Below are 26,415 nucleotides of genomic sequence, written 5' to 3' on the forward strand. Positions count from 1 at the left end.
ATTAGCATACAGGCACCCCATCCTGATTTTTTTACACTTGCTATTTGGTCACCCTAAAGTTAAAGGGCATACAAACTGCAATTGCATACAATCCAAGTGATTCTAAGTTATCGCACTCTGTTACAGATGGCCAGTCTGCAACAGATCACTGACAGGAGTTCTTAAATTGTACTGTGTGTTACATTTATAAATTACAGTTAACACACTCTCATACATATTAATACTAAACTATGATTACTCTGGCAGGCTTACTCTGTCCTGTTGGCTTTCTGGTGCTGTTGTTGTAGCTACCTTTCTCAGTCAGCTCTCTTCAAGTCTCTTGCCAGTTCAACTGCTCTCTACCTCTCACCTGCTTAGCTTCTCTCTGAATTCTTCATCCACTCCTTACTTAACCATCTGCCTTTTATACTGTCCTGTCAGCTGTCAGATCCTTGCTGCACATGCTTGTTGTCTTACCAAAGATTTTCTGCACCTGCTCCCTGCCAAACATTCTTATCAGTAGGGCCCTACCAAATTCGTGGCCATGAAAATGCATCACGGATCAGTGAAATCTGGTCTTGTGTGTGCTTTTACCCTATACTATACAGATTTCGTGGGGGGAGACCAGTGTTTCTCAAACTGAGGGTCCTGACGCAAAAGGGAGTTGCAGGGGGAGGTCACAAGGATATTTTAGGGGGGTCATGGTGTTGCCACCCTCGCTTCTGTGCTGACTTCAGAGCTGGGTGGCCAGATAGCAACGGCTGCTGACTGAGGGCCCAGCTCTGCAGGCAGCAGCACAGAAGTGAGGGTGGCAATACCATACCATGCCATCCTTACGTCTGTGCTGCTGTTGGCAGTGGCTTTACCTTCAGAGCTGGGCTCCTGGCCAGCAGCTGCTACTCTCTGGCTGCCCAGCTCTGAAGGCAGGAGTGCTGCCATCAGCAGCAGCCCAGAAGTAAGGGTAGCAGTACCACAAATCCCCACCCCCCTACAATAACCTTGCTACCCACCCCCCACAACTCCTTTTGGGGTCAGGACCACCCCTATAATTACAACACCTGAAATTTCAGGTTTAAATATCTGAAATCATGACATTTATGATTTTTAAAATCCTATGAGAGTGACATTGACCAAAATGGACCCTGTATTTGGTAGGGCCCTACTTATCAGATTGAATGCATGCCAACAATGCCTCATTCTTGGATGCATGCCAGTATTGCAAACACAGTGCACATGCTCATTGCCGTTGTTTACCTCAGAGCTATGATTTGCTGACCTTATCATCTGACCTGCAGCTTCTAATGGTGGAGTGACTTTTGCTTATTCAAAATAAAAGCTAGGGGCACAAAATGGAGTCTGAAGAATTTCTCTGGTGTCAAGAGAAAGCAATTGAGGTACATTTTAGTGTGTCTCTGACTGATCTTTAGGAGGGATAAATATGGCCATAACATCGGGAGATGTTGATTACGTTCCCAACTTTATTTTGAACAGCTTAGAGAGTATGGAAGGATGGGTCTCATAGAGGATAAGAAAGTCATATTTTCAAGGTCAAAGTCTGAAAGGACTTTCCTAAGATTTTTATGTTGGTAATGGGAAAGAGAAGATTTTGGAAATAGAGCAGAAATAAATCATTAAGGCTTAGTGATAGATTGAGGCTGTGTTAGAATAAGGAATCAAGGAATACATGAGAAGGGAATATTAAAGTAACATGAGAATACATATTTTAACATTTTCTTTGGTGATGATTCTCATGGTGGAAAAAAAGTCGTGGAATTTGTTGAGGTAATAAAGATTACTATTATTCATAAATTTGTGTGTTTGTATATAAATACACACTCAAAGGCCTTATTTTTGCTATAAAATTTTATATTAGAATTTGACTCTAGCAAGTTTAACACTCATGCTGATCAAAGCTTCAGAGGGGTAGCCGTGTTATAGACTAACAGACGTATTGGAGCATGAGCTTTCGTGGGTGAATGCCCACTTTGTCGGATGCATGTGGGTATTCACAACGAAGTGGGTATTCACCCACGAAAGCTCTTGCTCCAATACGTCTGTTAGTCTATATGGTGCCACAGGATTCTTTGCCGCTTATGCTGACCAAAGTTTGCAGTCAGTGTAAACAAGGACAAGACATATTCAACATTGTGTTAGCTAGTCACTACAGGACTGGCTTTAGGGCTCCAAATAAGCCTTCTCCCACATTGCCAGAGTGCGAATGGATTGATGGGTTTCATTTCTCAGTGATTTTCTTCATGTGTAACGGGCCCACCTGCGAGGGGTATTAGTGGTCTGTTTCCTTCCTTATTGCAGTTGCATATACAGAACGGAAGACCTGGAAGAGATAATCCGCTTTCATATGGTCCACTGGAGATGGAAAGTTTGTTGGTAAGTTTCCTGCCCCTCCAGGTTAAGCAGGAAAGAGAAGATGAAGTCAGGCATGCAGGGTCCCAAACACAAGGCCACAACTAGTCCCTCCTATTATGTATATGGTAAAAAAGTTAAAATGTTTCTCCTACTTGAAGGAGGATGTAAGAAAGATGGAGTCTACTTGCTATACTCCAGCTATCAACCCTTGAATACCCTCCTCACACCTTTCTCATTGAGGTTAGTGAGGGTGAACAGTTTCACTTGAGGAAAAACATTAAAAAGGCAAAACAAAACTACTGCTCCATGCCTTATTGTCCTGTCAAATAGGGAGACTGGATCAATTCATGCCTGTAAAAGGACTTTGCCCTTTATTTATTGTATGATATCATCTCTATGGCACAGAAGGTAAACAACATAAAAAAGCGAAACAGTGGCATAGATACTGAATTCTAAATCAAGTGAGGCTGTCCATAGATTACACAAACCATTTTTTCAATGTAAAAGAAAATAAGAAATATATAATAGATGCTTTCTTTCCTACCCCTAGTGAGTGACCCCAAGGATCGGTTGCAGGATAGTGGTCTTTCCATTGCCTTCAAGAATTCAAGGGGCTTTGGATCAGGCCTTAACTTCTCTGAAACTCAGCTGTACAATGAGTATGATACTTACCTTCAGTCTCACTTAGATGTGTTATGAGACTGAGATATGTAATGTTTACAAAGTACAACCCTCAGATAAAAAGTGCTATGAAAGTTCAAAGTATTTTATAAGTATTTTAAAAGGGGATTGTATTTATTTATTTTAAAACTATAATTTGTTAATAACTTATTTGAGCTTTTTTTACAGGCAAACTCCTCTTAATCATCTGATAATTTAAATCTTATTTTGATTGTGTTTTGCACTGCATAAGGCCTCATTCCAGCAAACATTTTTACACATGCTTAACTTTTAATATATAAGAAGTCCCATTCAAGTCAGTGAGACTACTCATGCTTAAAGCAAAACACATCTATAAGTGATTGCAGAATTGCATTGATCCTGCTATAGAACTTTTTTATAATTATAAGCATCCTGGTAAAGCTGTGTTTGGCCTTAATTACACAATATTCTGAACTATAATTTTAAAAATTAAAGTACATAATATAAAAAGTTGAATAAATGTATTGGTAAATTGCAACTATGTTGTATATCAGTGGTTCTCAACTTATTTATCATTGTGGGCCGCAGGGACCAGGTGGCAGGGCAGTAGCAACCCAGACCCCGATTCTGGCCCCCGGATTCCTGCTGCGCAGCTGGCCTGGACCCCCCACTGTGTGCAGTCCCCCAGGTCCATTTAGTTTTTCTCACTTGTGTCAGTTGTCACAGTAGATATTTTTTCATGGTTAAAGGAGGTCCTCTCCATGACTGTTGTCACGGGCAGTGGGTGACCCCTCCCCCCAACTTCTTTGGGGAGGCTAGTCCATTGGCCTTGCTTTTCCAGCTGAGGCCCTACCCCCACCCACTGGAGCCCCAACCCATCCCTCAGAGCTGGGCCGAGCTGCTGGCCCCAGTACTGGGACGCCCCACTGCCGCCCTGGGCCACTGAAAGGCCGGAGCTCTAGGCCGCCGGTTGGAGTTGAGTGAGCCCCCCACCGGCTTCATGTAGAGGGGGAGGCAGAACATGGGTGGGGCCACAGCGTGAGGCAGGGAAGGCTTAGCCTTCCCTGGCCTTTGATACTCGCCACCCATGACTGTTGTATCCTGTCATTTCCACTGCATATGACACAAGCAAGAAAATATAGGGCTTTGTAGGCTTTAGTCCCATAGATTCTAAAAAATTGTGGAGTATTATTAGTCTCTTCCAAGAATTCATATAATTAGATTCCATTATTGCTTCATAGTTATGTCCCTGGAACTGACCTTATCACCTGAATACAAAGCATAAGTATTATATTCAGATTGATTTATGGATTTAGCTGTTATCTATCTAGCTGTTTCATTCCAGCAACTGCAAAAGTTTACCTTATTTCACCTATGGTCAGGTTATTCTATTTTTAAATGTGATCAGTTGTCTAAATCCATTACTATTAATCATTTATTTCTCCCTTTATTTCCACTATAACTCTTCTGGCCTTTACAGTCTGTTACGAAACATGTACTTAGTTTTCTATTAACCTTATCACTGGAGGTCAGATTCCTTACTTTCCTCTGACATTCTGCAAGGAGTTCCACTATATAGTGTCTAAACTTAAAATAGCTGTTGCTTGCCATATGCTGGCACTGATGCCGCTAATCTATTAGGTGCATGACTCACCTATCTTCTGGCATCTTTCTTTCAAGGTCCTCATAGCACAGCTGACTATTCATGTCAGCAAGTGTCTATGTGTTATTCTTTATATTATGCCTGAGTGTGCCAATTGCTAATCCTGGGACCAATCCTGCTTCCACCAAAATCAATAAGAGTTTTGCCATCACATTCATTTGGAGCAGGCTTGGGCCACTTAACCTCTCACTTTCTAGCAACTAGCTTTTTCTTATTTCCAGAGTAATTTGAAGAAGGAGAAAGAGGTGTTTAAGAAAGAAATAGACTGCTGAATAACACAGCAATATAAATTAGTATATGTTTCTAAGATGGTCAAACAATGGATGTCAGTAGTAAAATATTCTATACCAGATAATACAAAGCAGTATCTAATTTATATATTATAGGAGGCACATGTAGTAACACCTATAATAAAGTTTGTCTGCCTCTTTCCAGTATAAAACCATGTTTTCAGTTGCATTAAATTTGCTGAACTTTGACCACGTGGGCTGAAATTTTCCATTGAGGGTGTCTGCCTCAAGCTGAATTTATTTATTTGTTTAATATTTCAATAAAAATGCTTCAGCCATTACTAAGAACAAGGTTAAGGAAAACATGCATAATTTTGCTCATGTTCAAATCTTTCTTAAACTGTTTTATTTTTAGAAGCTCTAGCGCCTTCATGCCTTGGAGCCGGGACTTGACATTTGGCTGGGGTTGCTTTGGTGTCAGGGATGTAATTTTTGCTGTTCCCATGAAAATACACCCACATTTGACCAAATCATGAGCATCTGAAAATCTCAGTTTGCACATGATTAGTAGAAGCTTCTTTGAGTTTGGCAGCTAAAATCTCTGAAGATTCTGTCTGTACTGAGCATGTTCTAACCCAGGTCTGCAGGGGCTCAGTGGAACTTTCTGCCATTGATCCTCCTAGCCACAAGGGACAGGTGTGGTTCCAGGCACAGGAACTAAAAATAGGACGGTCTTTCCTATGCTTTCATTGCTCCACTCCTTTCTGGTGCCTACACAATGAGGAGGAGTGGATGAACAGCCTGACTTAAATGCACAGAGGACTAGGAGCTGGGCCTGGGGAAGCCAGGGAGTGGGATGAGGATTTGAATCTGAGGGGCCTGGGAGGGTGTCTATATGAGGTCGCTGACTGCAACAAGGACAAGGTGGAGAGGCTGGGGCACAAATGTTTGTAACCACTAGACAGTGCCCTCAGTATCTGGAGTAGAACGCAGGATTCCTGAGTCTTACCATTCCTCTGTTGTCAGCAAATATCTGTGAAATACGCTGGCAAAACATCCCATCCTTCTCTAGTGCTAGCCCACACCAAAGATGTTAACCTGCTATCTGTTACTCTGTTATCTCAAGAGGCAGAGGTCTGTGCAGTGGATCTGAAAGTTCTAGCCCTGTTGATGAACCATGTGAGTGTCGATATAGTTCTACATGATGGAATTTCTTTTATTTTTTCTGTTTTTTTTTAACTCTAGGAAATTACATTTAAAAGACTACATTAAAGTTGCGAAGTTGCCATTAAAGTTGCAATGTTAAATACTCAAAAGTTAGGAAATGCCAGCATTAAGGCTGCCTGTGCAACCTTAATTTGGCCCCATGTGTGTATACACTGTGATTAAGGCTAAGATTATGTCACGGAAGTCACAGATTCTGTGACTTCCAGAGACCTCCCTAACATTTTCCACTTCATCCCTGGGGAAATGGTAGGGTGACTAGATAGCAAATGTAAAAAATTGGGACGGGGTGGGGGGTAATAGGTGCCTATATAAGAAAAAGATCCAAAAATTAGGACTGTCCCTATAAAATCGGGACATCTGGTCACCCTAGGAAACGGGGCTGGAGCTGGTGAGAGCTCTGGAGCTCCGAGCTGCTGCAGGTGCGAGAGGTCCCCACAGCTCCAGGCCACAGCAGGGGGCCCGTAGCTCTGAGCAGCCACGGGCGGCAGGAGCCCCTAAAGCTCTCTGCCACCTTGGGTGGCTGGCGGACCCAGAGCTCCAATCCACCACAGACGGCAGGAGGACTCTGGAGCTGCCAGCCACTGTGCAGGGACCCTGGAGCTCTGAGCCACTGTGGGTGGCAGGGGGACTCCAGAGCTCTCAGCCACTGCAGGCAGCAGGGGAACCCCGGAGCACCCAGCCCCAACCCCAGAACTCTGAGCTGCAACAGGTGGCAGTCACCCCAGAGCTCCAAGCCGCTGTGGGCACCAGAGGGTGCAGCTGCAGCGGATGCTGGACCACCCCCTCCTCTCCCACAGCAGGGTTCCAGCTCTCACCCCCCATCAGCCCAATTTTGTGTCAGTTATTTCTAGTAAAAGTCAGGGACAGGTCACTATTGCCTGATTTTTGGGAGGCTAATAATATTTAGATAATACGGGTTATAGGCTCGCCAATTACTCAGATCAGAAGATAATAAGGTTCTTGTCCCAGAATCAGGCTACACAGAATTTACAGGGACCCTTGAGATGTATGACAAGGAAACTCACGCTGAGAACAAAATGCAGCCTTAAAGCCTTTTATTGAGATAAATGGAATAGTAATGAAACTGTAATCAAATAATTAATCAATTACAACCGCAATAATATTGTTCTAATAATACATGTGGTATTATATACTATAAAGGCTTTTCAATTAATATACTCACACCCTTCCTTGATTACCTTGTGATAAAAGACAAAAGACCAGTCTTGCCTCTGGCATGTCAAGAGAATTCAATGTTCCAGGTTCTTGAAGTCTTGAGTGAGAGGTGAAGAATTTAACACTCCAATAATAATTTTAATATTAATGGAAAACAGAAATCAGATAAATCAATATCTTTAGAAGAAAATAGAAAACAATTTGCACAAAACTTTTGGGACTTAAGCTTCATTTAAAAAAATACTTCCCTAATATTTTTTATTTGACGCTTGCCAACTTGCCTTTCTTTTTATTTCAGTTGCTTGAAACAAACTAACAATGAATGAGCTGAACCTACCCAACATGGTGGTTGCCCCTTTTATAGGGCCTGAGCTCTAGGTGCCCTCCTTCCTTATCCAAACTTAACTCGCTCACCCACAAAAATGTTAGGATACACTTACTCTTTAGGGTGGCATGTTTGTACGTATTAATGACATATTCATAACCATTAGTGACCATTAGCTCATCCTCACCTCTGTTATTTCTGTCCGAACTGGTTGTTTCCATGTTCTTTGTAGTGTATCTGTTAAATCTGAAAAAGGCCATGAACTTGGGTGACCTTACCTACCAACTTGATTTAACATGCCCACTTTTCTCTGTTAAAGGTTCCAAACATATATACTGCATGCTCTAGCTCATCATCACCTATCTCGAACATCTGTATGCTAACTTGGCCTAGCTCAACAGATAGGATGTGGACTGTAGGTTCCTTGCATTACAGCTAAAATACTCAAATACAAACAGCCAAAATACTCTAATTATAATAACAAATAATAAACCTAAAATATAACAAGTGGTTAAACTCATAAGAAAAGATATATAGGCAAGCAAGCAGGCTAGCCTTATAGGCTACATCACAGGCTTCCGTGAATTTTTGTTTATTGCCCATGACCTGTCTCTGACTTTTACTAAAAATAACCATGACAAAATTGTAACCATAATTGTGGTATAGTCTTTAATTACATTATTATATACTGCTATTTTCCATGGGGGGAGGAAGGGCTGTAAAAGTCTGGGGATGGGGGTGTAGAGTGTGTGTGTGAATAGTAATTTCTATACTGCAGAGGGTGTCTGGGGGCAGGAAGGAGCTCTCTACAGTGACAAGGTGTCTGTAAGGGTTGTAAGGGGTCTCTGTAATACAGTGACTGGCTTTTTAATTTTACAAGCAAACACTTTCATTCTTTCTCACATGCTGCCCCTCATGCTTGGAAAGAGTTCTCCCATTTTCCTCTTTCAAATTCGTCCTTAAAACTCTTCTTAGCTCTGATGCCTGTAAAAATGTGACAAGCTTAGGCAGCTGGTGTGCTGAGATTGCTGCCTATTATGCTGGCAGATAGTGTCTTCTTGTGCTCCCCCATTTGCCTGTCTGTCTCCACCTGTTGTCATGACTTATGCTTATATTGTAAGCTCTTTGGGGCAAGGACTGTCTTTTTGTTCTGTATTTTTATGGAGCTTAGCACAATGGGGTCCTTGTCCATGACTTGTGGCTTGTGTGTGCTTCCATAATAAATAATAAATAGGGGGGGTGGCTATTAGGGATGTACGGGTCTGGGGGCTCCACAGTGCAGAGGGTGTTAGTGGTGTAGAAGGGTGGCTGTGTAGTGCTGGGATGTCAGAGGTCTCTGGTTCAGTGGGTGGCTGTGAGGTGCAGGGGTCTTTGGGGTCTCTATGGTTCAGGGGTGGCTATGCAGGTCCAGGGGTCTCGTTGGTTCAAGGGTAGCTGTGGTGGGGTGTGTGGAGTCATTTCAGTGGTTCGGGCATGGTTGTTCAGGTATGACGGTCTCTGTGGTTCAGGGATGGCTGTGTGGGGCAGCGATCTATGGGGTCTCAGTAATTTGGGGGTGGCTGTGGGGAGGGCCAAGGGAGCGTCTGGGCTTTCAGTAATTTGGGGGTGGCTGTGCAGGTATGGGGATCTCTGGTTGGGGGTGGCTGTGGGACAGGGCTCAGGGGGTCTCTAGGATATTTGTGATTGGGGGTGGCTGTGGGGGTATGGGGCTCTCTGGTTGGGGGTGGCTGTGGGGCAGGGGTCAGGGGGTCTCTAGGATATTAGTGATTGGGGGTGGCTGTGCGGATATGGGGGTCTCTGGTTGGGGGTGCTGTGGGGCAGGGCTCGGGGGGGTCTCAGTAATTTGGGGGTGGCTGTGCGGGTATGGGGGTCTCTGGGATCTCAGTGATTGGGGGTGGCCGGCTCTGTGTTATGGGGGTCTCTAGTAGCCGCCGCCCCTCCCCCGGAAGTGTCCCTCGGCGGGGTGGCCGCGTCCCCTGTTATCAGGGAGTGGCTCCGGAAGCGGTAAGGGCGGCGGCCCTGCTGCGGCTGCTCCCGCTTCCCCCCCACGGGATGCTCGCGGCCGGCCCCTCTCGGCAGCGCAGGCGGCAGCGGGGGCGCATGGAGCCAGCGGGACTGGACGGGCGGGGGCGCGGGCCGTAGCGGGGCGGCGGCGGCGGCGGCCATGGGAGCGGCTGGCGGGGTGTGAGGAGGAGCCGGGGAGCCCCAGCCGGAGTCCCGGCGGGAACAGCCCCCTCCCGCGGGCAGGTGAGAGCCGGAGACCCGGCGGGGCCTGCAGGGGAGGGACCCCCATGGCGGGCAGCGGCTCCCGCTCAACGCCCCGCGCCCCAGGCGGCAGCGGAGCGGGACGGTGCTCGAAAACCCTTCGCGCAGCGACGCACCCGCCCCCCGGGGGGGGGAACCCCTCCCCCAACACACCAGCCCCCGCCCACGTTGGGGGGGGGGACCCGCCTCCCACAGCTCAGCCTTCCCCAACCCGCCACATGCTAATCCCTCTGTCCCTGGGTGCCAGAAGGGGGGATTCTGCCCCAGCTCATCTACACTGCTGCTGTGGTGACAACCCATGTCACGCTGATCGTGTATTGCTGTGTCTCAAGCCACTCTATACCCTGTACTCGTGATATATCTTAAATGACCTACTTTATGGAAATGTACATTGAAATACACGTCTGTCTATAGAGACTGCTGAAGGGCCCACTCACTTTCATGTCTTGGGGCTGATTTTTTAAAATTGTATGGGTGTAATGGTATGTATTTTAATACAGGTTTAAGTATACAGAATTTAATTCTGCATAGCCTTGACACTGGTACTCCTTGGGGCTCTGACCCTGTAAATGCTTACTACCCAGTGAGTTGGTACTACCATGAGTTCCTAGTCTGTGATTTTTTCCATTGTGACAATGGGACTACTCTCAGTAGCAAACGCTATGTTCAGTAGTAAACGCTTGTGGGAGTGGGCCTATGGAGTTTGTATTTATCTAGTTTATATTTATCACTTTATATGTGATGTGTTTCTAGTCATTCTGGATTACTGATCTCTCTAGTTCCGATTAATTTACTTATATTTTTATTTTGTTATGTGTCAGTTCATTGTTCGTTCATCAGTTCATTTGTTATGTAGCAGTTCAACTTTTACTGTTCAGCCCCTGTTTATTTGATATTTAAGAACTTTTAAAATATACCCGGTATCAGATAAAATGATCCTGCAGTTTTCTTAGACAGGCCAAACTTCCACTGACTTCGTGAGATTTTTATATTAACTTTAATTGGTGTTGCTTGAGTATGAACTCAGAATTGTTCAGGGGGTTGGGGTGTGGGAGGGGGCCTAGGGCTAAGGAAGGGGGTTTGGGGTGCTGGCTCCAGGAGAGGGCTCAGGGCTAGGACAGGGGGTTGGGGTGCAGGAGGGGGCTCAGGGCTGAGGAAGGGGGTTTGGGGTGCTGGCTCAGGGAGGGGGCTCAGGGCTGGGGCAGAGTGTTGGAATGCAGGATGGGATAGGGGGTGCTGGCTGTGGGAGGGGGCTCAGGGCTGAGGAAGGGGTTTGGGGTGCACGAGGGGGTTTTGGGTGCTGGCTCAGGGCAGGGGGTTGGGGTGTGGGCTCCCGGTTGGCAGTGCTTACTGTGGGCAGCGGGACTAAGGCAGGCTCCCTGCCTGCTCCGGCCCTGCGCCGTTCCCAGAAATGGCCAGCACGTCCCTGCAGACCTTGGGGGAGGGCATGAGGCTCCGTGTGCTGCCCCTCCCTGCAGGCACCGCCCCCGCAGCTCCCATTTCCTGCAGTTCCCCCTTTCCGGCCAATGGGAGCTGCAGGGATGGTGCCTGCAGAGCCCCCCAGGGCCGCTGGGATGTGCTGGCCACTTTCAGGAGCGGTGCGGGGCAAGGGCAGGCAGGGAGCCTGCCTTAGCCCTGCTGTGCTGCCGGATTTTTAGTATCTGGAGATCGTGGTCGACTGGATTAACCAGTCAATCGTGATCTACCGGTTGGTAACCACTGATCTAATCACACTTGCGGGGAAGGGGAAGTGGAGGAGGGAGAGAGGCATATAGGATATAAATCCCTATAGACTGAGCATTAGATATTGGATTAAATTTATAGCCTTAAAGTATTACCTATACTGATTGTAGCCTTAAAGTATTACCTATACTGTTGAATATACGGTGTTACTTTCCTATAATCTTTTTCAGAGTTACTGTAGCCCGTTGACAAAAATATTTTTGCTTGCCGTTATTTGTAAATACATTATAAAAAATACAAAGCTTTAAACAGTCTAATTATGCATCCTACTGGGATAATCAAATCATCCAAATATCCTGAGTGCTAAATTTGAGTCTCTTGTAATATTGACCTCCCATTAGATCTTGAGTCCTTTAAAAATAGGGACATCAAGATTTAATGTTCCTAAATGAGACGAAGGATGGTCTTGCGGTTTAGACACTGGGGGTTAAATTCTGTGCTTAACTTTGGCACACACTTCCTCTGTCACCTTCAAAAAGTTACCTAATCTCTCTGTTGCCCTGGTGGGGATATTTCCCATCCTCATCATTGTGTTGTGAGGATAAATTCACCTACATCTGTGAAGAACTCAGATGCTACAGTAAGGAGGGCCTGTTTAAGTACCTAGATAGAGTAGGTGTGTGTGTTTTAATTATTTAAAAAAAAAAAGGCAGAAAAAGAAACTTTGTAGTAGTCTTTAATCACCACGTAGAAGCAATAAAGGAGGGTACAAACACAGTTCATTTTTCCTGTAGCTTTGAAATTCACCTTTTACCCTGGAAGGTGGTTATATCCCCAGAGTTTAAAGAGGGGAGGGGACTAACTAGTCTGCTGTGGTTTAATAGACTGGAGGAGTCAGTTTTAAAAATCTCTAGAAGACGCTCCTCACAGGTCTGAGTGCATGACCTCCTTGGGAGCAAGATACCAGAACTACTAACTGAACCTCTCTCTCCCGCCTGGTCGTGTAGAGCTGTTTTGCTAGGCCAGTATCTCCTATGCGTTAATTAAGAAAATATAGGATGTGTTGTAATATTTTAGTAAAAAGATAGCCCTGCGGAAAAGATGCCGTGGCAGCCAGCTTCCTTTGTATTTAATTTTGGTTTTCAGAAATTAGTTTATTGTGCCTCTAGTTTGTAATAGATTACTTTGAAGTGAAGAAAAGGGCGAGAAGCCCTGAATGCTTGCGCTTTTAATAATACAGTGAGATCACATATATTAGTGAGTCATTTACTGACAATGAAAAACAGACTTCCCTTCAGTTAAATGAGCCCTTTAAAGCCTTTGCAGGATCAGGACCTAAGATAGTAGAAGGAGGCACCTGCCCTGAAGAATTTACAATCTGAATAGACAAGACAGACAAAGGTAGGAGAAATATAAAATGGAGATAATACTTCCTCTGAGGGTTGAACTTGAACCACAGAGAAATTAAGTAATTTGTCCAAGGTCCCATAGGAAGTCTGTAGCAAAGCTGGGAATTGAATACAGAATTCTCCTTCCTCTGTAGGATGGAGCACGGGTCACTTGCGGGAGGATTTTCTGCACCTTGAAGTCTTTAAACCATGATTTGAGGACTTCAATAGCTATTTTTCAAATAGCTATGTGGGGAGCTAACTAGGCAACTCCTCCGGAGTTCAATTTTAAAAGTAACTTTTGGATTGAATAGCAACATTGGGGTTTTGCGTATCATAACTTAACCCTGTTGAAGACAAAGACCGGTCATCTTTGGCTCCACTAACCAATTTAATTTGCATAATATTTAAACCATGCTCTTCCAATTAGTTCCATTCTGCCAGATGCCTGCACCCACTGAGATCTTCAGTGACTTCATTGTAACATGTCTCTTAGATTTTTTTTTTTGATTGTGTATTGGAAGGGTGTTATGCAGCTATGTGAGAAATGAGATATAGGAAGTGAGCTCTAGATGACAGGAAGTGACTGTTTCATCAGGGTGTGGTTTTTAAGGGCTCTTCTTCAATAAGCATTGTGAGGACCTTGACTCGGGAGATTAGTAATGTTAACTCTCTTGAGAGTTGCTTGTCAGTGTATCCAACCAGAAGCAAGTTGCTAACCAGCAGTTGTATGAAATAAAGAAACAATAATATGAAAAACAACAAGGGGATATTGAAATTAAATAAAAAAATTATGTCCTACAGTATGCTGTGGATATTTGATAGAGGATTCCCAACACAAATCCTTTACATAGTCTCACATTGTTGTTTTCATAGTTGCTGAGTAAGGTGGGCCATGAAATATCTGCCATTTAAAAGAGACATATTTTCATTTAAGTGTTGACTATAAGTGATAAAATTTCCAGTGCACTAAATTTTATTTTGTAAACATTATCCAAGATAAAGGCAAGTTGGTGGTCTCAGTTCAGTGGACAGATAGTCACTAACACAATTGATGCTAATCAGTACTCTTGTTAGCAGTTTTGGAGAGGCCATAGAGACTTGAATTACGTTCTCATTCCTAAATATAGTCCCTTAGGTGAGATTTGAGAGACACTGTCAGGGCAGCATGAAAGAGGGTTGCAACTACTGCTGCCCATGCTATATCTGTTCTGGGAATACATATAGGACTTCAGTCTCTAGTGCTAATGCAGCCATCACCTTTCTTAAATGCTGAATGAATTTACTTCCTCCTCCTCTAAAAAAAGTTAAAGGTAAATTACCCTGTGGATACACTTTCATTTCCCCATTTGGATTTATCTGGTCTGTATTGGGAGCTTGATAGATTCATGGAAGATAGGTCCATCTATGGCTATTAGCCAGGATGGACAGGAATGGCGTCCCTAGCCTCTGTTTGCCAGAAGCTGGGATTGGGTGACAGGGCATGGATCACTTGATGATTACCTGTTTGTTTATTCCCTTTGGGGCACTTGCCGTTGGCTACTCTCAGAGGACAGGATCCTGGGCTTGATGGACCTTTAGTCTGACCTAGTATGGCCCTTTTTATGTTCTTATGTATCAAGTACAAAATGAAAGAGAGGCAGTCTTGAAAGTATACAACGTTACAAGTTGATTTTTCTTTAGGATAATGGCAGGAAAAGTGAAATGGGTAACTGACATAGAAAAGTCCGTGCTAATAAATAACTTTGAAAAGAGAGGATGGATTCAGGTGGCAGAAAATGAAGACTGGAATTTTTACTGGTAAGTACATATAAGAATTCTCATAATTTTCAATTTGTGACACATTTTCAAATGTACTTTTCCATAACTAAAACCAGTGTTAATGATTTATTGTTAATGTTCACTAATGTCTTGTAACATTGAGAGGGAAGCATGCCTCCATTAAATTGCCAGTGTTTTCTGCAGCACTGCAGGGCCTTGATCCTACAGTTACATCTGCATGAGGAGACCCTTCTACCTGTGCAGGCCCCATTGAACTCAGTAGGGCTCCCCATGGGTGCACGGGTCTGTCTCTAGTAATCCAGTGGCAGGATTGAGGCCTAGGAGGTAGGTGTGGTTTTTTTTTCTTGGATTGTTTCATGGGTTTGGGGCGGGGGGGAAGGGGAGAGGTTGTTTGTTTTGAAAGGCTGCCACCTGAAACATATACAGTGTAGTTTTAGCTATGTCAGTCTCAAGATATTAGAGAGACAAGGTGAGGTAATATCTTTTAGTTTTACTGGACCAACTTCTGTTGGAGAGAGAGACAGACTTTTGAGCCACACAGAGATCTTCTTCAGGTCTGGAGAAGGTACTCTGAGAATCACAGCTAAATGCAAGATGGAACCGATTGTTTAGCATAAGTAGTTAGCATCTATACTAAGGGACCATTTAAGGTAGAGTGGCCCATTAACACCTCTACTTTCATGGGGCAAAAAGGGGGATTAGTGTGTTACAGATTCTTATTACAACCATCTGTACCCCACTAACCCCCCTTTTTGCCCCATGACTGCAGAGGTCCACTTTTTGCCATGGGCCCGGCTCCCTGCCCCTCATCAATCCACGAGGCCCCACCCTGCCCCCCCCGGCCAGGCTGGAAGCTGCAGCCTGGTCCAGGTAAAAGTAGCCCAAGTAGCAGGGAACTGTGGACCTTCCACCTGCCTGGGGGGAGAGGGCCTCTGAGAGCAGCCCCCAGCCTGTGCCCCCATCCCCAGGCTCCCCGCCAGGGCAGACTGAGGGTCTGCATCTCCCCACAGCTGTCCGGGTGGCTCTTACCATGTCCCAGCTGCAGCTCGTCAGGCATGACCTGGGGGCCCAGAGCCCGCACCCCCTCCCACATCCCGAGGTGCCGCCCCCAGGTCATGCCTCATGCTCCCCCCGCCACACTTTTAGGAAGAATCCCTCGCCCCTGATTATTGGTGTTTTAATTCTGTGCTGCTATGGCTCAGAGTGACACTGGTAGCCAACCCTCAAGCATAAAGGTCTCACCTTGGCTTCCACCAGCCTAACTGCTCTTTGCAGGGTGACCCCAACTGCCCTTCTGGTTCCAAGTCTCCTCAAATTTGTCCACCCTGAGTTCTTAATCACCAGACACTCAGACTTTTCCCCTTTGGTTCATCACCCCCAAAGGGGAGAAACCAGTCCCCCAGATACCAGCTTGCTTTGGCGCACACACTCCACACCAGAGACCTGCTTGGGGTACAAATAAACAAAAAGTTTATCTAATAGAAAAATCAGAGATTCAAAGATGAAATTGTAAGGGGAAGCAAACACATTCAAGTGACACAGAAAATAAACGTAAAGCTATAACCTTAGGCTTTACATTTTCAAGTGAGATAAACTTCACTTTCTAACACAAGTTGCCTATTGCCTCTGAACAGTTTCCCAGCATACTCCGTGTCATAGAGAGGATCCACGATTTCACAGACAGCACTGCCAATTGACTGTCCTTTAGCTTCTGAATGGAGACCTCAGTTTCAAGCCTCCTATTTGAAAGGGCTTTTTCTTTTCTTTTGTTCTCTTGTCTTGGCGACTTCTGGTTATTCAGGGTGGGAAAGCTCTAGCTGGGATGTCGGTGTTTTCTCACTAAAGCTATGTCTACACCTCACAGCTTTTAGCGACACAATTGTGCTGCTACAGCTGAGCCACTAAAAAGCGCACAGTGTAGCCACTGTTTGTCGGCTCTCCTACCGACAAAAAACTTCCATCTCGTACCCTCTCCCCCAACGAACAGCGTTGTCAGCAGGAGAGTGCTCCTGCCAATAAAGAGCTGTTCACCCTCATGTCTTGTCGTCGGCAAAACTTTTGTCTTTCTGGGTGTGTGATGGTGTGTGTGTGTGTTTTAACACCCCTGAAAGAAAAAAAGTTTTGTCGTCCAGTTGCCAGTGTAGACATAGCCTAACTCTAATGACCCATCCTTTGTCTTTTCCTGGATTGTACAATATTAGGTGCTTGGAGCTAGTCTTTTCTGTTTGGGGAGGCAGACCCTCCCTGCCTGATGGCACTACAAATCACAAGCACCGTTTTGTGTATACGTGAATTCTTAAAGTCATTATGGTCTGTATATAGATCTCATAATGACCATTAAGTTTAGAACATTACAGACTTTCATAAAAGACCTTACTCAGCATTGTATAGAATCAGATGATTCATTTGCCTGTTTGGAATTCAGGCCTCTTGTCCTGTTGGAGTGTCTGGGCCTTGATTGTCATAGTCAGTCACATTAAAAGGTGCAGATCTGTGACCCTCCCTCTTCTTTCTTACGTGAGGAATGAAATAGTTAGCAATGTGGATGTCAAAGTGGGACCCACAACTTATGGAGATGAATATTGCAGTTCACACCTCCCAGTGCTATTGTTCCAGGCTCTTTGCAGACTCTCAGATATGTCTGAATCGTATTCATATTTTTGAGGTTTCCTTCAAACCATAGGTTAGATTTCTTTTCTTTTTATAGAAAAGGAAAGTTGAGATTTTGAAGAACAAGATAGTAGCTCCAGAGAGGTGCTGCTATGGTGTGTGAGCATCTATTGTGTATTTCCAAGCCCTGTTGAGGACTGATTGGCCACTGATAGTGCCAGGATAGGATGGGCACAAGTTGATTCCTTTCTGTCCCTGCCCTGGTTTCAGAACTGATGTAGGAGTAAATAGTGCCTGTAGGCCTGCAGTCTTGTCTGGAGGGGTTTCATCTGGATTCATTAACATTGATTCAGGATGTGCTGAAGTTTCAATCATAACCTAAGTATACATCCTATAAAGAGAAAAGTTAAACACAGAGAGAGGGCACAGATTCCCTTAAAAGTAGTATTCCTTAACATTATGGTATGTTTGGTCCTTTTATCTTTTAATCTTCTAAATTCAGTACATTAACCAAAGTGGAATTAGAAGATAAAGGAGACAACAACTTGATTGTCGTCCTTTTGAATGCTGTTGCTTGGGAGGAAATCATCTGATATTTGTTTCACCTTCCAGGATGAGCGTACAAACCATCCGCAATGTTTTCAGTGTGGAAACTGGTTACCGGCTTTCTGATGACCAAATCGTCAACCATTTCCCGAACCACTATGAGCTGACAAGGAAGGACTTGATGGTGAAAAATATCAAGAGATATAGGAAAGAACTAGAAAAAGAAGGGAGTCCTCTTGCAGAGAAAGATGAGAATGGAAAATATATTTATTTAGGTATATATTTCTGACTGCCAGCATCATTCTTGTTATTGACCACACATAGACTATACATGAAAAAAGTTTATTTTGTGATAATAGTAGGATAAAACTGCAGATTAATGCACTTTAAACAAAAGCAGTACTGGATGTTGGAATCTGTTTGGGATTCTTGCCTAAGATAGATAAATTTACATGTCACAGCTTTAGTATGATGCTTTCAGAAAATTTAGTGCTCAAAGATGTCAGAAAGTCTTGGAGACAAAAATTGCGTATTTTTTTTATTTGCAGAATAGGTTTGGTGTGGGCAGTGAAATTGCAAGCATCACCAAATTACCTGTCAAAGTGCCTCAGTGCTGCTCTTTAAAGACTATTTTTAAGGGTGCCATAATTCAATGTCCACATTCAGTCCTTAGCATCTTTGCTAGTATCTTGTCAACGGTATGTTTATAGTCGTGGTTCTAATTATGTAGCAGGGCTGCAACCAATAACTGAGTTCCCATTTCTGTGTAGTCAAACAGCCATCAGATGGTAACAAAAATTAAAAATTCTGTGCAATATTTTAAAATTCTGCAAATTTTTTGTCAAAATAATATAATATAATCAAGCTGGTTTCAGTTATTTTTGGTAATTTAATTAAGCTACAATACAATAAATGGAGAATGGGAGTAGGGAGCATTGGAGGAAATCACCAAACCCCCTTTGTATAATAGTAATGTAGCTAGTACTGCCCCTTTACTTCTAGTTATTAGTCAACAAATATATGCAGCCATATGCTCAGTGTTACTGAAGAACAAGTGAGGGCTGGGGACTCAAACTCACAATTTATACTGTCTACTGACCATCTCCGAAAATGTCAGTTGCAAATAGTTAACGGAGCACATTTTGATAGGAAATTAATTGTTTCATTCCAAAAATTTTAGACCAGTTCTAATCACTAAAGCACCATAAGCATTTATAAGGCCATAATGTCCTTTACAGTAAGGCTCCTTTGTACCACTGTGGCAATGTAAAGGAGCCTTAACATTTTTTACACCTGTTTTATACTCCTGGGGAATTCACTAAGCAGGCACGCAGCTACGTTCTGCTCTGCCTGAGGGAACAGAGCCTGCCCCACGCCTACCTCTTCAGAAACACCCCAAAGCCCTGCCACTCCATGCCAAGTGTAGTGAGCGAGAGAGACAGTGTGTCTCTCTCACACACACGACTTCGCAGCCCCCACCGTGAGGTGATTTGTTTCTACCAGCTGCTTTGAGTGCCCAAACCAAACTGCCTGCACTGCCGGGGAGGAGGTGCATGACCGCTCTTGCGGCTTCCCTTTGCTTCCCTGTCAGAAGTCATTTTTCTGCTGGGAAGCAAAGAAATCTGTGGGGGCCATGAATTCTGCGCATCCACAGTGATGCAGAATTCCCCCCAGGAGTAAAATGTAGGACACTGCCTTGGTTGGTGGATTTTTGAACCAGTGTCTTGGATAAAAGGCTCCATCACCTGTTTATTTATCCTATAACTTTCTCCTCCTCTACTGCTTCACTGCTGATCCTCCACACCAGTGTCTGTGATGTTGTATTTTGTTGATGATTAATGATGTCAGAGTTTGGGATGGGTCTCTGGTGCTTTTGTGGATCTATCTAAAACTTGATGTCTGTTGAATCACTAGATGGGAGGTAATTCAGTTGGAGCTTTGCATTTTTTTTAGGACTGGGATCTGGCTAGTGTTTGGGGGGTGTCAGGAGCGAAGTAATGGGGGCCATTTAACATTTAGTATGTGGGTAAAATTGCAAAATGAAAACAAGAAATCCCAGATGTTTTTAATTCCCTTTTGATGTTTGCATAACTTTATTAAGTATACTAAATTTATTTAGTTAACCCCTGCTACTCTGACCCCTGAAAATATAGCAGCCCCAAAAAAACCTTTCTTGTGCCACTGAAGAGAACAAAAAAAATTGCACAGAAGATTTTGATGGTAGTAGGTCATGGTTAAGGCTAAGATTTTTGTCATGGCTATTTTAGTAAAAGTCATGGACAGGTCCTGGCCAATAAACAAAAATTCATGGAGCCCGTGATCTGTCTGTGATTTTTGCTGCTCCATGGTTTCCCCTGCAATGTGGTGGCTGGAAGTTATGGGGTTCCACCTTTGCCTGCAGCAGCTGGAAGCTGCATGGGGGCCCCCTCTGCCCACGGTGACTGGGAGCTGCAGGGTGACCATATTTCCCAAAGAGAAAACAGGACACCCCCAACTACAAGCCTGAGCGCCCCCCCCCCCCGAGGACCCCTCAGGAGTCTGTCACCTGTTGCTGGAACCTCGCAGGGGACCTCGTGTCGCTGCTGTCACCTGTTGCTAGAACCCTGCCACGGTCCTGCTGGCTGCCAGCTCCAGAGTCCTGCAGTCCCTGGAGCTGAAGCACAGAATATCACGGATGTCATGGAAGTCATGGTTTTCAATAGCCTTAGTCAGGATATTGTTCTTGCGTGTGAACAAGCGAGTAAAAAAAAAAAAAGTCAGGCTCACTCACCACACTAACTAAAAGAACACACCCAATTCTTAGTATTTTATATAGTATATTACATTTTCAAAGCTCTTCTCAAACATTGCCTTGAAAGTTAATGGTTGAATCTTCTACAAATAGAAAAAATGAGGCAAAGAGGCTGTAACTTGCTCAGGGCTTCAGAGGCAGTTAATAATTGGGATTAACGCTTGGGCATTCCTGGTTCCCTGTCCAAAACTCAGAGTACTGAACCATATGCCCCTCTTGTATACCACTACTCACATGTATGGAGGAAGACAAATCCAATTGCAGACACATGTTTTAAGCTTCTAAATTGGTGCTAATAACAAAGTGAATGTTATTTTAAATTGACATACTTTGGGTGGCCCCTTTTAAAAGTTACTCTGAATCACTGTCACAAAAAGCCATTATTTCCCTTTTATTGAGGTTAAGAATTTTCTCACTTTTTAATCAGAACTATACCTCACAGTTCTGGAAGTGTGGTTGAAGGCAGGTATATCAGTTGTAGAATAGTTAAAGCCCTTTTCCCTATGAAGTGGAAGAGGTTAGCTCAGATTAATTATGGACACCTGAATCTAATTAACCTCTTCCATTAATGGTGAAAAGAGAAGAGGGTTGAGACTCAAGCTGCAGAAGGGTTGTGTTTATTAAGGGGATAAAGAGCTGATTTTTCCTATAAGGGAAAATCTAGTCTTTATATCTGTTTGGAGAGAGGGCCTTGGTTCCCAGCATAGTTGGGCCCAGAGTGGGTAGAGAGGGTGGTTGGCAATTGGTAGCCAGCAAAAGAAGAAGCAGTACTCTAGTGGGAGTTAGGAAATGTAATTTTTCTGTGTTTGTTTAAAGAAGCCTTTGGGCCAACCCTAAGGCCTAAACAGTAAATATTATAAATAAACCAATGTGAAGTATTAAACCTCCGGAGTGGGACTGATTTACTCCATACCCTCTCAATGCAGAGAGAGAAACTCTCAGCCCTGATGTGACAAAAGAGGTGTGTTGTTACGGAATCAAAAGAAGAAGGATGAAAGAGGGTGTTGGGAAGGTTTGCGGTTTCATGCAGAGACTTAGCTGTGAGATTCTAGAACTTTTTACCAACTATTTCATAACTAAAAGAGCTTTCTCTTATTCGTGGGACAAAATATTTAAAGCCTTTACAAGATTTTTCACTTTAGAACCCACCAAGTTCCATTTTTTCCAAGTTGTCCCAGATTGAGGTGTCAATAGAGGAGGTTTTGGAACAAATTGCTAAATTAAATAGCAGCGGTCACCAGGATCAGATGGTTTTCACCTAATAGTTCTGACTATGTTCTCTTATATCAAAAGGGGGTAGATCAGACAAGGACACAGGAGTCAATCTGTACTGAAGAATGGAAAGCCAGCGAAGATATTTTTACTTGTATACATCTGATATCCTTGCTAGATCTAATGTTCTAAATCTTGCTTTTTGTTTACTGATTTAGATTTTGTGCCTGTCACCTTTATGCTCCCTGCTGATTACAACCTGTTTGTTGAAGAATTCAGAAAAAATCCTTCCAGCACCTGGATTATGAAACCTTGCGGGAAAGCTCAAGGGAAGGGGATATTTCTTATCAATAAACTCTCTCAAATTAAAAAGTGGTCTCGAGACAGTAAAACATCTTCGTAAGTTTAACTTCCTTCCCCCCCAATTTTTGTGTATTTTGTAATATTCTATCACAGTCTGGCATGCTTAATATCAATTCACTAATGGAAAACTCTTTCCGTCCACCAAACCACTTAGCGTTACTTCATTGTAGTTGCAATTTCTCATTTAATGACTTCCTGCTTCAAACAGCTCTTAGTGCCAATTATTGCATTTGGTGCCATGTGGCACAAGCACTAATTCAGTGAGCTACACTATATAAATATGCTTTCTGTGAAGGTGCAGGGTTAGTATGCCCAGTTATGTGAGGAATAAAATTGCATGGGCAGACTGGAATAATGATTTTGCTTAACAGCATTGAAGAATTGTGAGTTAGAGGAAAGTCTTTCACTTCTAGTAACTGACTTCATTTTCAGCCTGAGGAAGATTGTGTGACATTGTACAACCCCATCCCCAGTTGAACTATGAAACTCTTCACTGTTCTGAGTAGAAAAGCCCAGTCTGCATGGACTGCCTTTAATAAGAGGCCTGGCGAGAGAGGAGCTATTAGCTGGGGCCTATTAGGGAGTTAAAGAGCAGAGCTAACAGCTGGGCCTCATGAATACGGAAGTCATAAAAACTAAGACTTTCATTGAGGTGAGAGAGAGGAATAAAGCATCCTCATAATGAGTCAGAAGAGGAAGAAGTTTGGGGAAAGGGACCATGATCCTCGTTTTTGTCTCCTATCGCACCCAGCAGAGAGAAGGAATGTGGCTGCTCTACCAACAGAAAAGTCTGTATTGCTTTACCTTTTTTGTTAGCCCATTCTGATTAAAAGAGTAACCGAGAGACAAGTAGCCTTCCAATACAACAGCAACCTGAAGAACTGCTTTGTGCTTTTTTTTCTTAGTTGTCTTTTTTCCCCTCAGGTTTAAAAATGTTGGTGACCGCATTTCTGAGAGGAGGGGTAGTGAACTTATAACAGTCAGATCTTATTGAAAAATACTGGTAATTTAAGAGGCAAACTGATATTGACATTAACGTGGCTTGATGGTTTAAATCATCAATATTGACTACTGATAAACATAATTGCAAAAGCCCCAATTAGTGACGCACTCAAGTCTGAATTTAAGAGTTTTGCTAAATAAAATAGCTTGTTGAGTCAGAGCCTAAATTCTCTTCTTATAACAGTGAAATGTAAAAGACTTAAATGGACAGCTAATCTCACTCATTTGTTTTAGCTACGTTTTTGTACACAGTGAAACCAAGTGCCCTGCGCACATTAACCAGCATAATATTAAAACTTAATTGAAGAGTGATATAGGATTTTAGTAAAGTAAGAACTTCATTACTTTTTGAGAGACTGCTTCTAAGGGAGGGAAACATTTTAACATTTAATCAATACATTCTGAAACATAAAATATGTACTTTTTCTAGGTTTGTATCTCAATCTTCTAAAGAAGCCTATGTAATTTCTCTCTATATCAACAATCCGTTACTGATTGGTGGGAAGAAATTTGACCTGCGCTTGTATGTTTTAGTGTCTACGTATCGTCCACTGAGGTGTTACATGTAAGATCAAACTAATTTCTCACTTTTAAAATAAAAAAAAAAATAAAAAAATGTTAAGATGTAATTCAGGCAAAAGATTCTGCACGCATTGTATAGAGAAATTTACCAAGCATCTAGTATTTTAAATTGCTGTTTTCCTCAACTCTAGTTGCATTTAACATATTAAATATCTTTTTTGTTTCAGGTATAAACTTGGATTTTGCCGGTTTTGCACAGTAAAATATACACCAAGTACAAGCGAATTAGATAATATGTTTGTACATCTCACAAATGTTGCGATTCAGAAACATGGGGTAAGTGCTTGAGTTTTAAAAATGCTAATTTAATAGAAAACTGGATTATTTTAAATGGCATAAAAATGGAATATAAGTGCTTGTGTATTTTGTTCTGTTCTTCACACTCCTCCTCCTCATTATGTCATCTGAGCTAAATATTTGTTATGAGTTTTATTTGCAAAACATAATTGATTCATATTACTTCAAAAACACATGAGATAATAGATGGAACACAGCGCAGCACTATAAGGTGGATATTTTCAGTTTCAAATTGCAACAGTTAAAAGCGTATGTATTGATAAGTCTATAAAACTGTACCTAAGCACTAGCATTTTTAAGTGGCCATAAATGTGGCTATAGATAAATGTACAGCTTTGTACCTCATATCCTCACCCCAACGATCAATAATAAATACTTAATCAAATTGTACCTGATTATTTTGTATTTTACATTTTTGATACAATGTCTTAAAATAGATTAAATATAGTATTTTAAATCGTAAAGTCTTTAGGGCAAGGTCTTTCTTCTACTGTATTTGTACAGTGCATAGTACAACAGGGCTCAGATTCGGACCAGGGCCTCTGGGGAGTACTGTAATAATAATACAAATATTAAACATTGTTATATTCTGACTTTAGTGGCTCTAAGCACAAGTAAATTTGAAAGACAAGGTCACTCATCAATGAATGCTCTTCTCCCCCCCACCCCCCCAATACTGAATATTCCTTGTCATCTGAGAACTTAGCTCTCAAAAACATTCCAGCCAGCTAACTGATAAGATGGGACACAAGGAGAATTGGTCTTGGAGGTAGCTGGGTCCAAAGCTATTTAGAACTTTATACGTAATTGACACCCTGCATTGCACTAGGCAGTGAACAGACTGATGAGGTTGAGATTGGAGTGTAGGTTATAGGTACACGTGTCCCGGTTAGCAAGTAGGCCATATTCCCTATCAGCTGGATTGTATTACTGTTAAGGTTAGCTCTACTCCCAGTAGTGTACATTAGAGTAGTCCAGCCTAGAAATGAGGGAGGAATGAGTAATAGTAGTAAAGTCTACTTAGGAGAGGAAAGGCCAGCAGAAATTGTTAAAACACACTTCTTTCAACTTATAAAGAAAGCAACACAAAGAGTAGTGGATCTTTGTGGAAACTGCTAAAAGGGTCCTTGAGAGTGATTTGCCATCTTTTGGCAAGAAAATGAGTCTGAAAAGCATGAGCAAAGCCTGTGAAAAGTAACCCTTTTCACCTCTGAAGCGCCCACAGACAAGTCAAAATCTGTTCTTCTGCTACATGAAAGCTCTGTAGCTATGGAAGTGATCTTAATCAATCAGATAGGTAAATGCTAGAACAAGATTCTTGCTTCTTGTATAAATTATTATGAGTGCCCAAATTATCCCAAGATTAAGGTCATGAGTTTCCTCTGAAATCTTAGTTCAAGTCTAGGGAAATTAACTTTTAACTTAAATTATGTATTAGTATTCCAGTAGTGCTCAATGCTCCCAATCAAGATTGTGGTCTCTTTGTACTATGGGTGGTGCAAACACATGGGAAGACATAGTCCGTCCCTCAAAAAGTTTATAATCTAATTTCTGATATTATCAAGCAAGCACGTGAAACAAAACAACAGGAACAAAGGGGAAGGGAAATTCTCCTTCAGTAATAATGAATAAACACTTGGATATTTGGGGCTAAATCACTGAACTTCTGTGTGTGTGTGTATGTAAACAAAATAACGGCAATCCCTTCTGTCTCTGCCTAGCCAGTATTGTTTGGAGCTTTCTTGTAGGCCTCATGGCAGATATACGTAACACAGTGTGGTCCAGTTTGCTATCATGTTCTTTGTTAGGCAGCACATGATATGCAGCACTCTATCCAGTCACATCTGCTCAGTCTTTCAGGACAGGTATTCTGGACTCAAAGTGTAGATTGAACAGGGTTGCAGCTTTGATGTACATCCCCTAGCAGGAATTTGGAATCTTAAGAAGTTTCTCGTGGGGCAAGTTGTATGAATCCTATATTTCAGATGCTTCATTCTGTACAGGTTCTCAGACCATACAAAGATAAGCACTGTAGAAAAGCCTATAAATAAATACAGAGGCTTCTCATGCTTTGTTCTCAGATGGGTAAACTCAGTCTTCCACTAAAGTTTTATTTTTGTTTCCAGGGCATGTGGTGGTTTATAATTTAGTAGCCTCACAAAATAAATAACGTTCTTGGAAACTCTCTGAGAAAAGCCTTTATGAAGCTAAAAAATATACACTGAGAGTTACTGTAACATTCCCCAGGGTACAATCTGAACTGATAGATAGCTGTGTTTCCCTCA

The 26,415-nt window shown here is 42.9% G+C and overlaps 1 protein-coding gene across 8 annotated transcripts in view; it reads left to right on the forward strand.

Annotated features, from left to right (window-relative positions):
* The first annotated feature begins 1,279 nt into the window (after positions 1-1,279).
* The window catches only part of TTLL1 (TTL family tubulin polyglutamylase complex subunit L1), a 33,860-nt gene continuing 8,724 nt past the window's right edge, over positions 1,280-26,415 (forward strand). Inside the window, exons 1-7 of one of the 8 annotated variants that reach the window (XM_077825974.1) lie at positions 1,280-1,373; positions 2,293-2,367; positions 14,629-14,745; positions 17,950-18,158; positions 22,105-22,285; positions 23,682-23,816; positions 24,001-24,109. In XM_077825974.1, the coding sequence (XP_077682100.1) occupies positions 2,339-2,367; positions 14,629-14,745; positions 17,950-18,158; positions 22,105-22,285; positions 23,682-23,816; positions 24,001-24,109 (780 nt within the window). In that variant the 5' untranslated portion in view covers positions 1,280-1,373; positions 2,293-2,338. Of the gene's footprint in view, positions 1,374-2,292; positions 2,368-9,708; positions 9,857-14,628; positions 14,746-14,910; positions 15,056-17,949; positions 18,159-22,104; positions 22,286-23,681; positions 23,817-24,000; positions 24,110-26,415 lie in introns of those variants that run through there. The other 7 variants (XM_077825991.1, XM_077825956.1, XM_077825982.1 and 4 more) reach the window with 7 other exon arrangements.

The sequence above is a fragment of the Eretmochelys imbricata genome, chromosome 1, assembly GCF_965152235.1.
Source record: "Eretmochelys imbricata isolate rEreImb1 chromosome 1, rEreImb1.hap1, whole genome shotgun sequence".
NCBI classification, from domain to species: Eukaryota; Metazoa; Chordata; order Testudines; family Cheloniidae; genus Eretmochelys; species Eretmochelys imbricata.